The 12,630-nt window shown below is 37.7% G+C and overlaps 1 protein-coding gene across 1 annotated transcript; it reads right to left on the bottom strand.

Moving 5' to 3' along the window:
- Window positions 1–1,514: 1,514 nt before the first annotated feature.
- On the bottom strand, window positions 1,515–12,325 carry LOC149143478 (protein argonaute PNH1-like). The gene is made up of 22 exons (XM_089447882.1): window positions 11,358–12,325; window positions 11,005–11,213; window positions 9,913–10,080; window positions 9,680–9,813; window positions 9,167–9,276; window positions 8,493–8,599; window positions 8,020–8,158; window positions 7,765–7,881; window positions 7,362–7,469; window positions 7,154–7,225; window positions 6,873–6,995; window positions 6,570–6,729; window positions 6,185–6,306; window positions 5,849–5,986; window positions 5,578–5,720; window positions 5,216–5,278; window positions 5,070–5,133; window positions 4,827–4,962; window positions 4,651–4,724; window positions 4,456–4,550; window positions 2,371–2,402; window positions 1,515–2,277 (listed from the first exon to the last, which is right to left on the bottom strand). Exons 1-22 carry the CDS (start codon window positions 11,658–11,660, stop codon window positions 2,027–2,029), a joined length of 2,868 nt encoding a protein of 955 aa, XP_089304008.1. The 5' UTR covers window positions 11,661–12,325; the 3' UTR covers window positions 1,515–2,026.
- Window positions 12,326–12,630: the final 305 nt, after the last annotated feature.

The raw sequence follows: 12,630 nt of genomic DNA, 5'->3' as shown, positions 1-12,630 counted from the left end.
TAAAGAGATTTAAATTTTCCATGAGTAGTTAATGAAACAAAAGATCTTTCCTATTTGTCTTTGGGAGGGTTATAGTTCTGGGTAATTTGGACTCAACTAAGTTAGCTTTTAATAACTAAGTAGTTTTAACACTTGAAAGCAAGTTTGAACTATGAGAATTTTTTGATGTAACCAAAACTTTGCCAAGACCATAATTTGTCGTCAAAGAGGGGTATAGTAATGGGCTACTTATTGCTATATAAAGCTCAATTATGAATTAGGAATTAACAAGCCAAGGCCTTCAGTGGATTTGTTTAATAGAACATAGTATCCAATATTTTTTGCAAGCTTACACTTTACTTCTCAATTATTACCATATTTTTCTCTAAAAATATAATTTATATTACTAATAAAAAAATTATATTCAAATCAAAATATCCATATATGTAAAACTTAACCTTAAAAGGACCCTTTGCCCCTATTTACTTCTATATTTTCTTTATAATAATATATTTCCTATTATTAACAAAATTAATTATATCAAATTTATAATAACAAGTACAACTACACTAAACTAACTAAACATACTTACATATAATAATTTTCAAATGATTTCATCATAGCAAAACCTCGTCATTTTAAACATCTATTATTAACTTCATCCTAAGTTCTATTATTAACTTCATCCTAAGTTGTAATCAAACGGGTTGATAATCTAGGATTTATCATAATTTGTTATCAAAGAGCAAAACCTTATCGTTTTAAACATCTATTATTAACTTTATCATAAGTTGTAATCAAACGGGTTGATAATGTAAGATTGATCATAATCCATCCTAATTTGTAATTAAAGAGGTTGATAATCTAGGAAACACTAATGGAAAGGAATTAGTTTATACAATTAATTTATACATACAGTGGGGGTAAGGGATTTGATTAATTTGCCAACAAACTCCTTTCAACCTCATTAGCCCACATTCTATTCCTATAATTTAATCTCCTAAAGGTTATTGTTGGAAACAAGTCCCTTACGAACAAGTTACTGTTGGAAGAAAGTTAGGGTAAAAGGACTTTAATTAATTTATCCCTTCAAAACAAAGGTAGGTTATTGTTGGAAGAAAGTCTCTTGAAAAGGGTGGGGAAAAGATCTTGAATTAATTTGTCGGCTTCTTCACAACATTATAACCCACTTACTAACATTATAGCACACTCTGTCAAGAATTACGACCTACGATTGATTAATGAAAGTAAAAATCTGGGATTTGTTAATATTTTGCCGATGTATACAAGCTTGTTTATATTCTGCCAATGTGGAAAAGCTTTGTTTATATTCTCCCAATGATTGATTAAAAAAAATGTTATTATTCTGTCAAAACTGTATAAAGCTTAAACTCTGGTATCAGATAATCTGAACAAATCTGCCGGGGAATGGTAAGATGACCTTCTCAATATTCGGCCCAGTTGTATTAATATTATATAGCACACAATTCAAAGGAATAGTAAAACGAAGCAAAGCTGACCTAATGGTTTAAATATTTGTGAGGCAAAGCTGCTCCAACAGGAACCACTGAACACCTAGTTCTCCATTTATGTCTCCCCACACAAATGTGAATGAATAGTACAACGATGCAAGGCTTACCTAAAATGGTGCAATCTCTGTGAGTCGAAGCTATTCTAACAGGAAGCATTCAACCCTTTGTTCTCCATATATATCTACTGCACTAGGCATGCGCTTTCTGATACTAGCTACATCCATCGCAGTTTAAAACTATCTTTAAATAGGGCTGTGTTTGTTGTTTAAAATACTTTGGATGAAGTATGCAAGTTCTCTGGACTTCTGGACTGAACACTGCTCTGCGAGAGAAGATTTTGAAGGTCTGTACATTTATATTTCTTCACCAATTAGACCGAATTACACTCCCACTAAATTGATAGAAAAATAACAATGTCATGCCACATATAAAATCACATAAAGAAAAGCCGTAAAATTGATTGTTACACCACTCTACAGGGATGATGGATTGTTACAAGGAGGGAGGGATGGAGATCAGCAATAGAACATGACCCTTTTCACATTTTCCTTGAGAGCAGGCAACGGGCGTACACCACCATTTCCACTCCCATTCCCATTTGCATTCCCACTGCCACCCCCACCCGTTACACGGCCATTCCGTGATCCACCACCATTTCCTGCTGCAGCACTCCTTCCGTTGGACAAGGATCCACCTTCTGACATATCTGGTTCCATGTAATATCGCGCTCGAAATGCAGCCAAGTGAGCGTAGTAAGCTGGCGGGACTGCATAACCATCATTTAGACACTGTCTTTTATGCAAATCTATAACCAAAAGTTGGACTGCCATCAAAATACGGCTAAACATAATTTACTTACCTACGGAAACTGAACGCGTACAGCGAGCATACCTGCAAAAAAAAATAAGAGTACCCAAAAAACTATTAAAAATCAACAGCTCAACTCCACACTGACACTCGAAAATAATTGATTCCAACAGAAGGAAAAAAATAATTCAAAGGGCAGATGGACGTAAAGTAGAGTTTAAACGGAAGAAAAGTGGCATCAAATCTAGGACGGTATCCATCTGATCTGCCAGGTCAAAGTTGCAAACATGTCGCTGCCCATTTGAACCTTGGTGGGAATAGTAACACCCCCTTTTTCCAACGACCAACCCATGGCTGACAAATTTTGTTTATATTTTATTTTTGCTTTGGTTTGTTTTTTCCTGTTTCACTTTTTGGTAGTGGGGACGGGACGAGGAAGGGTTTCTCTTGTACCCTTCATCTCTACACTGTCAAACTCGGTCTCCGCCCCAAGGTTGGCTGTTTGCTACCCATATGGAAGTGCGTTCCTATTATGATTGGGACATGACTATATTTTACAGGCTTTAAGGTTGCCAGTTGATCTTAAGAAGGCAAATCTCTAGGCCAAAACCTAACTGGGATGCTCACATCAGCTGAATCCATATGGAAGTACGTTCTGATTATGATCGGGACATGACTATATTTTACAGGCTTTAAGGGTTGCATGTTGATTTTAGGCAGGAAAAGCTCTAGGCCAAAACCTAACTGGGATGCTCACATCAGCTCAACCCCCGTGGAAAACATTTTCCCCACTCTTCCAACATTGGCGAAGAGATTTTTGAGACACCTTCCTAAAAGTTGGGTTTGCCCCTTGGAAACCTTCTGCCCCCATCTTCCAGCATAGGTTAAGAGATTTTTGAGACACCTCGCCTAAGGAGAGTGGGTTGCAAGGCCAAAACCTCCTACAAACCAAGCACATTGTCAAGCTTATTAAACTAGAGTGGTATATTCCTTGTCGAGAATTTTGTTGAGCATTAATATTACATTACTATTATATGCCTATCAATTCAACCTCTATTGCGATATTATCATAAATGTGAGGATGTTCAAGTCAAAAAATTATGATACCTTGTTTGAGAGTTATTGTCTCTCGACTTTCAAGAAGAGTGGCATTTGCTTTCGTTGGTCACCATATCACAAGGGACACGCCTTATTTTTGTAATTTTGGATTAAAAGTTGATGGAAAGAGGTAGAGTTTTTAGTGGGAAACAATGGCAAAGCTCTAGTCCAAAACCTATGTACTTATTAGGCACTCGGGTTCCTACCATGGCTAAACCCCCTTGGAAACATTTTTCCATCGTGTTCTAAATTTCCGACACTGGCAAAGAGATTCTCTGAGAAACTGGGGTTGCAAACTTGCAATGGCAAAATTTGCTGCTATGAGCCAAGCATTTTGTGATGCTTTCTTAAATGCAAGCTTACTAAACCCAGGTAGCATATCCTTTATTGAGAACTTTATTCCATATTAAGAAGACTGCTATGTGCTGAGCAATTCTATCTTTATGTTGATATCATTAATATCACAAATAAATTAGAGGTCGTTGAAGTCAAAATGTTTTTGTTAGTCAAGTTCATTTCGGTTTATAAGATTAGACGCTGTGTTTCATGGTAGTCCTGGAAGTTTCTTTATCTGTGTCGCAAAAATTAAACTCTTTTTTGAGTTACTGAAAATTAGCATATGTTTTCTTTGGTCTTCATATTATTAGGTATAGGACTTGTTTTTTCAATTTTGTATCATAAGTTAATGGAACAGGATGGAACTTTGGGAGGAAAAGAGAGGCTTAAAATTTTAAAGTGACGAATCGCAAGATGGCTGAAGAAAGTAACTGCATGTTGCCTGAACTCCCTTCCCACTAAACTCACTTGGTTGGAATAATATGTCATCTATTTCTAAGGAGAGATGAGGTTCTACACAGGTTTAGTGTTATCACAGTTTTTTATACCTTTTAATCAGAATTGAAAATGCCTGCATCCATGTCAGATAAAATTCTCACTGTGTGAATGTTGCCAAATCCATAGAGAACACGTATGCACAATTGTTATAGAAAGAAATAGATTACTCCAAGAGCTATTTATCTTTCAGGGGAAGGAGATGTACGTGTAGCACAGATTGTTTGTCAATGACTGCATTCCATCTGCTGTGAAGTTGTTCTCATCCCAAAGAACATGGTAGTGAGCAGGCCTACTTGTTCCCTACACAATAATTTATTCATAAAAATCATATCAGTGGCAAATATTTACTGCTCCACACTTATCAAAGATTGTAATTTATTAGTATTAAATATTTGTTTACCTGAATACCAGCATGACTGCAAAGGAAAAAATCAAATTCAGTAGGATGGCATATTTTGGTATCCACCACAGTGCCTGAGATCATAGCAATCAAATTCAGTGATGGCAAAACTTGCTAGGCACCATAGGACAAAATGTGAGCATAAAGATGGAGCAATGATTTTTTATTCTCTTTACCTGGCAAAACGTTGCCACTCTTATCAGTAGTGTTTTTGTGATTATGATTGTTGGCAAATAAACGAGTATGGTGGCGCTTCTGAACAACTACAAAAGTCACAGGAGGTTGATAGTTTGGCTCAAGTGATGCACAGGCCTGTAAAAATATGCCATAGAGAATCAGAGGACATACAATCAACCAGGAAGAATGTACGAACGTTAGAACTTTGAAAAGAAAACAGAAAACGGTCTAAGAAAAGTCACCTTGCGGATTGCATCTAATTCATACAAGAGTACTTGATAAAACTGGCAGTCACTCACACCATCTCTGTAGCAAAAAAAATGGTGCAGATTATTGCTAAGTGAAATGTTAGCAAGCATTTTCATGTGATAACAACTAATCCACATACCTGTAAAATATGATTCGTAAAGGCTTCTGTCCCGTTGCTTTTCTAAAAGAAATTAAAAGCTCCCTGCCATCACAAAAAGTTTAATTGCATTTATATTCTTCCATTCTTAACCTAAATGTCTTATGATAAACTGATATGGGACTGACTGACAGAGAAGAAGACAAATCAAAGTGTGCAAAGGGTGTGTCTCGCTAGGCCATGACCTTAAAAGTAGATTATTATTATATCAATACTAATTTCAAAATTCCTAGAATCCTTGCATTATCTATAAATTATAATAGATATATTTAACTATTTTGGTCACTTGGGACATCTGTATACTGGTTTTCCATAGTTAGCAACTGAAGAAAAAGGGAACACACCTTATCATGCCGCCAAATACAGTGCCCCTCACAGGATCCTGCCAGGTCTTAAATAAATCTTGAATCAGCTCTTGCCGGTGTGCCTGAGCGCATACCAAGCCTGCATATTTTGTGACTTCTGGCCAATCTTGGGAAGCAACAACCTGAGCTCAGCATCAATTGACAACCAATCAGATGTTATTGCATGCATATGGAAATAAATTTCCACTTCTGTTCCACAATTTAACCTGGAAATAAAATAATATAAATATTAAAATATGTCAGATTTTACAGCTGCTATGGATGGACTGGAGTCCTCTCCATTCTCTGGATGAGTTACGTCTGCTCCAAAAATTATTGTTGGTATATCACTGACTAAAGGTATTCTGCAACTGAGAGCATCCAAAAGTACAGTGTTTCTACCACCCATCTAAATCACAAAGGAAAAAAGCATACAACATACAATGTGTAAGAATCTAGAAATAGATAATAACATTGAAATATCCTACTATCCTTTAGGCCTTCAGAAACAATGAATATATTTAATCTTGTCATACAATTAGACCTATAGCCAGCAGAAGTGCTAGACAAGCCTCGGTTATCTTTATTTGAATGCTACAAAACTTACTTTTACATTAATCTTTAGGGAGACATTAGCCAGGTACTGCTTGTTAACTTTATATACATGCTTTGTCAAACAGCACTGGGTTATCAATCCAAGATCAGTTTCACATATTCGTTTGACATCTCCTGCACTCATTCAAACATTCAGGCAACATGGTAAGGTAAGATGCTTCTGTCATCCAGTCTCTGCTCAGGCACTCCATATTATCAATCTACATATCAATCTTGTGTCAAAAACTGCAAGTATTGCAAAAATGATTAGAACCACTAAACTAATATTACTCCTGCTGCTGACAATCTGCAGCAGTAAATAGTTCAGGTGTCAAATTCAATGAACTCAATTCATAAACAGACACTACTTAGTCCTCAAGAATGAATAAAATACTGACCATACAGAGAGCCATTGTTGTCAGGTAGAATGACTATTAGGAGCTCCAACTCCTTGCCTCTGAGTTTGTTCATTGCATCTTTATATACAATTTTCAGAGCTCTTTCAACCTGGTCAGGTCGTGCCATGTAGATTGGAATAACAGGTTCAAGATTGAATACCTGCAACCAGGGGAAGACATAGACCAATAACAGATATCAGAAGCTTTTTTTACGTGCTTTCTCTACAGCATAGGATAAACTGCAAATTGTGTTATAACCTCTAAAAGGAATATGAAAGGTCAACAAGGTCCACATGTTCCTACCATGCCAGAGATTTGGCACATTTGAGCCAACTCGTGACAAAATCCAAGAGCAACACTTTCTTGAACACCCCGTGAGAAGTTGATGCAAGCCCAGTGGTTAACTGTGCCTCCATTGACCATTTTCTGTTTCATCTCATGCTATGCAAATGTTAGTTAACAAATTAAACACAATAAAAGATTTCGATAGTACATAGTTTATACATAGGCCAGTTTCCTATTGAAGAACACATATCCTGTATGTTGTATAGGAAAATTATCTTTAAGAATAAAATAGTCATTACCTTATTCATCATGTTCCACTGACCTACCTGCGGTAGGCATACCTTTTCCTTCCCAGTGTCATGGTATTTCAACTACATATGAAAAATGAGTAAATTACAAAGATTTCAAAAACTGATTTCATGAAAGCAGATCTACCAGTGATTTCCTGACAATATCAAAATCATATCAAGTTTAATCCAGACAAAGCAACTAAGTTTCAGTATTTACCCATGGAGCAGGCAGAATTCGAGCTTCCACAGAGGCAAGTCTGTCACTAATTTTTAGACCAAATTCCTTCGCATAAGGATCTTGATCATAATCATTCTGATACACAGTCTGCATTAAACATGTCACACTTTAGAAACCAATTAAATTCCACTCTCTTTAGTGTTCGGAATAGAAAACAGGATCTCATGATCTAGTCCTCCACGTTCTTAATTGAAGCAGCAGAAGCGAAGTCCTCCTTTGTCATTTGCACATGTTCAATTTTAGCATAAATAATATACATATATACACATTGATAGAGTATCAAATTCAAAATGTAAGGATATCAATTACCAAAGTAGAAGCAACAATTGTCTGTGAAAACAAGCAAAGACTGCCTACTTGATTTAACAGTAGAAAACAAAACCTGCAAGATGTCCATTTCCCTTTCTCGGGGCCGTGGACATGTAACTTTTAACAGAGCAGTAATTTGTTTCTCGTTTAATCGCTTTGAATATCTCTGACCTTCCACTATCTTGCAAGCCTGCAATTTGCCCAGGAAAAGCTGACGGTCAAGAGAAATTGATATTGGGGAAACAACGTAGAAAGCTCATCCGTTTCATCCACATACACTCCATGTTTATTGGAAGAAGACAAAGACGTAAGAGTTTAGCGTTCACACCTCCATTGGTAGATAGTTTGCCTTCTGTGTGTTTCCCACTTGAAGACAAGGAAAATGAGTATGTTGTATTGTAAAGCCATACATTTCTTGGAAATATTCAACTACTGATTTCATTGTTGATTTATCATCCACTGGGAATCTGTGAAAAAACAAGATTATTGAGAACCAGGACAATTTGGACTCATGAGGCATAAAATTTCAAATTACACATGATTCTAACTTAATGAATGATCTCACATTTTGAAACGAATTTTAAGCATGTGCAGAGTGCAAAATGCATATCTTTTATCTAATTGGAAATTAATATGAAGAGACTTTACATCGTTCTAGACTTGAACAAAATTCCAAAATATAAGGCATCAATATGAAGCAGATGACACAAATAATAACATATGTTCATTGGCACATGCATCTGAAATATATAGGAATGGAATCTAATGTGTAATAGTTCCCGAAAATATTAAGAGACATACATCAATTCCCGAGTAGGTTGTGATGTCAATCCAGAGATACGGTACTTCCTACGCACATTTACCCTGTGTGTCACTTCTACTTTTACACCTCTCAAGGCTTTTTTAATCTGATTCACACAAAAGGCCACAGTCACTAAGAGATATGAGTATCCACCATTTTGGTACAGCTTTAAAACATTGGTCGCTTGAATCAAAATGACAGAACATATAAATAATTCAAGTTTCCAATTGACACATTCAATTGCTGTTCTGATAAGCTTTACCTTACATTAAAAAACGGTATTGTCTAATGTAGGAGTCACAAGCATGTGAGGCAAGACAAGTAAATGTTAAAACAATATTCTAAAAAGATAGTAAAATAAAAGAACCTAGCCTCAGACATCAGTGACACTAAGTTCCTTCCAAGGTCTGGTGAACAATAAATTTGGGGTATTAGCTGTTGGATATTATAAATGGTATTGGATGGAAAATTGGTCATACCCCCCAAAGCTATGGAAGCCTTGCTATAGACAAGAGAGGGCTCATAGCAGCCACACATGCCACACTTTGTCATCATTTATCAATGACAAGCTACTAGTACAACATATAGACCCCGATAATAGCATGTCAAGTAAGAGAATCTCTTTAGTCTCAAATAAGATATCTGAAGAATGGTGTGAAGCAGAGGTTAGTACCTTTATACGATCAGCATCAGACAAGGGCCTAGTTACCACATCCTTATTTAGAACTTTTGCTATAAATTCAATGACAGGCATCGGTTCAATGAAAGCAGTTGAAGACATATCTGCACAAGAAAGTTGTTAACTGCGCTTAGACATGGAAAATAATTTTGATATACTGACCCATTCCTGGACTGGTATTGCCCATTGTCCAAGAAATGGTCTGAAAGCCACCTTCATGACAAGCAGAGATAGAAAATCCATCTGAAAGCTAAATACATCATTTAAAATTGACAGATGTATGGTTAATGTATGCAATCTTATGGTTGTTTGGGTTGTGTTCTAGTAGTAGATTGGTCTATCCCAGTTTGATTATTATTGCATTAAGGTATGGACTATACCTGAGAATCTCCAAAGCAACCTGTACTGGGATTTTTCATCCTGCCCCAGCCAACAATTGGGTGGTTTTTGTCTTACAAAACAAAAGCTGTATGCAAATTGTATGAGTGAGAAATGAGAAGCAAGTACCTATGTTAAGGGACAAGCCCATTTGGGTTGGCCTGATGCTTTGGTAAAACCCACGCCAGGTTTCCAAACCCTCTCCGAGCGGTTGTCTTCTACCCAAGGCAGGAGAGTAAAAGGACCTTCCGACAGGACAATACCTAAGAACACCATACATGCATAGTTGTTCGGTTAACACTGCCTTTAAAATATAATTCACTAACTTGTCATCAAAATAATTTGTAGGCACGCATGTCTACCTCTGAATTGACAATTCCCTGAGTACAATATCAAGCACCTGGAGAGCTTCCTGAGGAGCATCCGCTTGCCTACCAGCTAAAAACTGCCCTAAATGGTGTAAATCTGCTCGCGCTGCAAACTTAATAAACACCTTGAATTGCCTTTTCTTCGATACTTTTTCTTTGCAACTGCACAAAATTAATATGTTATGCCAGTTTTAAATGCAAAATGTAGACCAAACATACAATTAGTATCCAACATGAATTAAGTTTCAACTCTGCGAAAACACAGTTATCTCCAGAAACTAATTCTACATTATAAATCGTAACCGTGGAAATCTGCATTCAGAAATGAATTAAATTATTTCACCAAAACAAAAACAGAAACGATCGAAAAGCATTTATTCCCATTCATGGTAAAGTCCTTGGACTTCATCTGAAAATATGTGCTCTAAACAATGCCAGCTGAGAAATATCAGGGCAGAGTAGTTAAGGAGATATACATGCAGATCCTTAGGAAGACTGCTCTCAAAAATACTCTATCCTGGGAAAACAATTTAAAACCCTGGGGATTTCACAACTATACTATCTGTTTGGTCCAAGGAGAACAAAATTACTATTTAATATTAAGAAAAAAAATGTCACGACAAGAAACCAGCGAATGAGAAACATGAGATAACCAGCACCTGAGTAAACCCCTAATAAGTTAGTGCCCAGAAACAGAAAACGACCATTACACAGGTTTCGAAAGTCAAGCAACTGGAATTTCAACAGTACAGAGACTGTGGCCTTCTATGGAGCTTTGTGATCGGCATTGCGAGGTTGCTGTAAGCTACTGGAATTTCAATAGTATAACCATGTTAAGAACATTACACAAATTTCAAAAGTCATGTAATGTCGTATTGTTTGTCAAACCAATATAAATGCCATACAGGTAGAGACTCCATGCGGTACCAATTATAATTAATACACGCAGACATAACGTCAAACCCCAAAACCCCATGGAATTTAGGATTCGACAATTTTTAGCTTCTTCAACAAATGATTTTGAAGCTCTAGTGGCGCATTGCTCCATATGGATATCCATATGACTTTTGCTTGGAACATTTTTACCTTGAAGCGCCGTTTCCCTCATCTTCCCCTGCAAGAGCTATAGTAAATTCTTTCGACGTGAAGGGCAGCAAACCAGCAGTATAAAGACTCTTTCGGCCATCATACACAGGAAGCCTCCTACCCAACTCCGTATCTCTATACATTTTCACCAGCTGTCCCATGATAGCTCGGTTCACACTTTTCGATGTCACTTCTGGCGTAATGCATACCTGCAACACAAATTCCCCCAACTAGTCATCATTGCTCTTGTTTTTTTCCCTAAACAGTTGGAACAGGAAACTATATGAACTACATCCAATGTTATGAATATACTGTTAATTGATACCAATTACGGAAAGGATAAGCTTGCTTACGTCGTATTGATGGAGGTCTTTGTCGGGCAGCTGAGCCAAGAAGTGATTCGCTTTCACAATGCATTTCATGCCCGCTTGACCTAATCCTGGTCGTTGAGGAAACCGCAAAGCTTTGCTCGACACAGGCAAACCTGCTGCTACTTCTACTTTTTCTGCTGCTGCTGCTCTGGGTGGTGTCTTATTAACCCTTTCAGTGGGTAAAAGATGGAGAACAGTGGAAGAGGAATGATGAATAACATCCCCAACTGGTCCATTATCCTCCCTTCCGCCCCCTCCTCCCTTCATCTTCCGCCTTCTCGGCATGATTTCTCACTCTCTGCTATACACCCACCAACCCAAAAGACCCAAAATTAATAACCAATGTTTGCCTTCAAGCATACATCCACAGTTCAAGTCAGACCCAACAAAAATGCATCATGTGCACACAGTAGAGAATACAATGAATCTGTTGGGGTGTACTGGTATGTAAATATACAAAGGCAAATGCACAGGCAACGGCAACGGGCATGGAAAAAGAAGAACAAGAAGAAGCGAAAGCCTAGGCGTGGGAGCAGCAAAAGGGGCATAATAAATCAATTACACCCATCGCGCATGCACCCGCTTTAGCTCATATCACATGGAAATTCATTATTAATAGTGCGGAAGATATTGCCTCTGACTCGGGCTGCGCAGACCCCTCCGGGATGATGGATGTTTTAAAAGAATAAACCCAAAAAAAGTTCCCCAAACACCAAAGGCAATGATAGAAGAAGAATAATCGGAATCAGCCCAGTCCAGTCCAGACCAGTCCCCACAGCAAGTACATCCCATCCATCCGTTTTGCACATTCCCCTGCCCTTCGCAACGTTCATTTATTGCGGCTTTAAGTAATGATAACAGTGATCATTACTTATAGCAGGCGAGAAGCAGGCAGGCGTATGATGAAGCGCAAAAAATAAAAGAATAAGTGAATTATGAATCATCTCTCTAAATTCCGATTTTTCCCCAACCCCCTAAAAGCCCCTGTACTTGTTGGATTGACTCATCAGCACTCATCCCATTCATAGCATATGTGTTTTCTTGATCTGGGCCCCACCGCAACCCTCTCGCGTGCCGCCTCCTTTCTTTTTTGCTTTGCAGCAGTCAGAATAGGGCAGCCCCAGACGCAGACAGCAACAGTCGGTGACGGTGACAGAGACAGAAAGCGACACGAAAGAAACGAAAGCGAATGCCCACCCTTCCCCCATCTTTAGCACGAAAAGGGTCGAATCATCCTCTGCAGATCGACGTCGCT

This window comes from Pinus tabuliformis, chromosome X (genome assembly GCF_031772625.1).
Source record: "Pinus tabuliformis cultivar Carrire ecotype Pingquan chromosome X, CPIR1, whole genome shotgun sequence".
Lineage (NCBI taxonomy): Eukaryota > Viridiplantae > Streptophyta > Pinopsida > Pinales > Pinaceae > Pinus > Pinus tabuliformis.
Note: the sequence above shows the minus strand (reverse complement) of the source record. Positions and strands in the feature narration are given on the sequence as shown.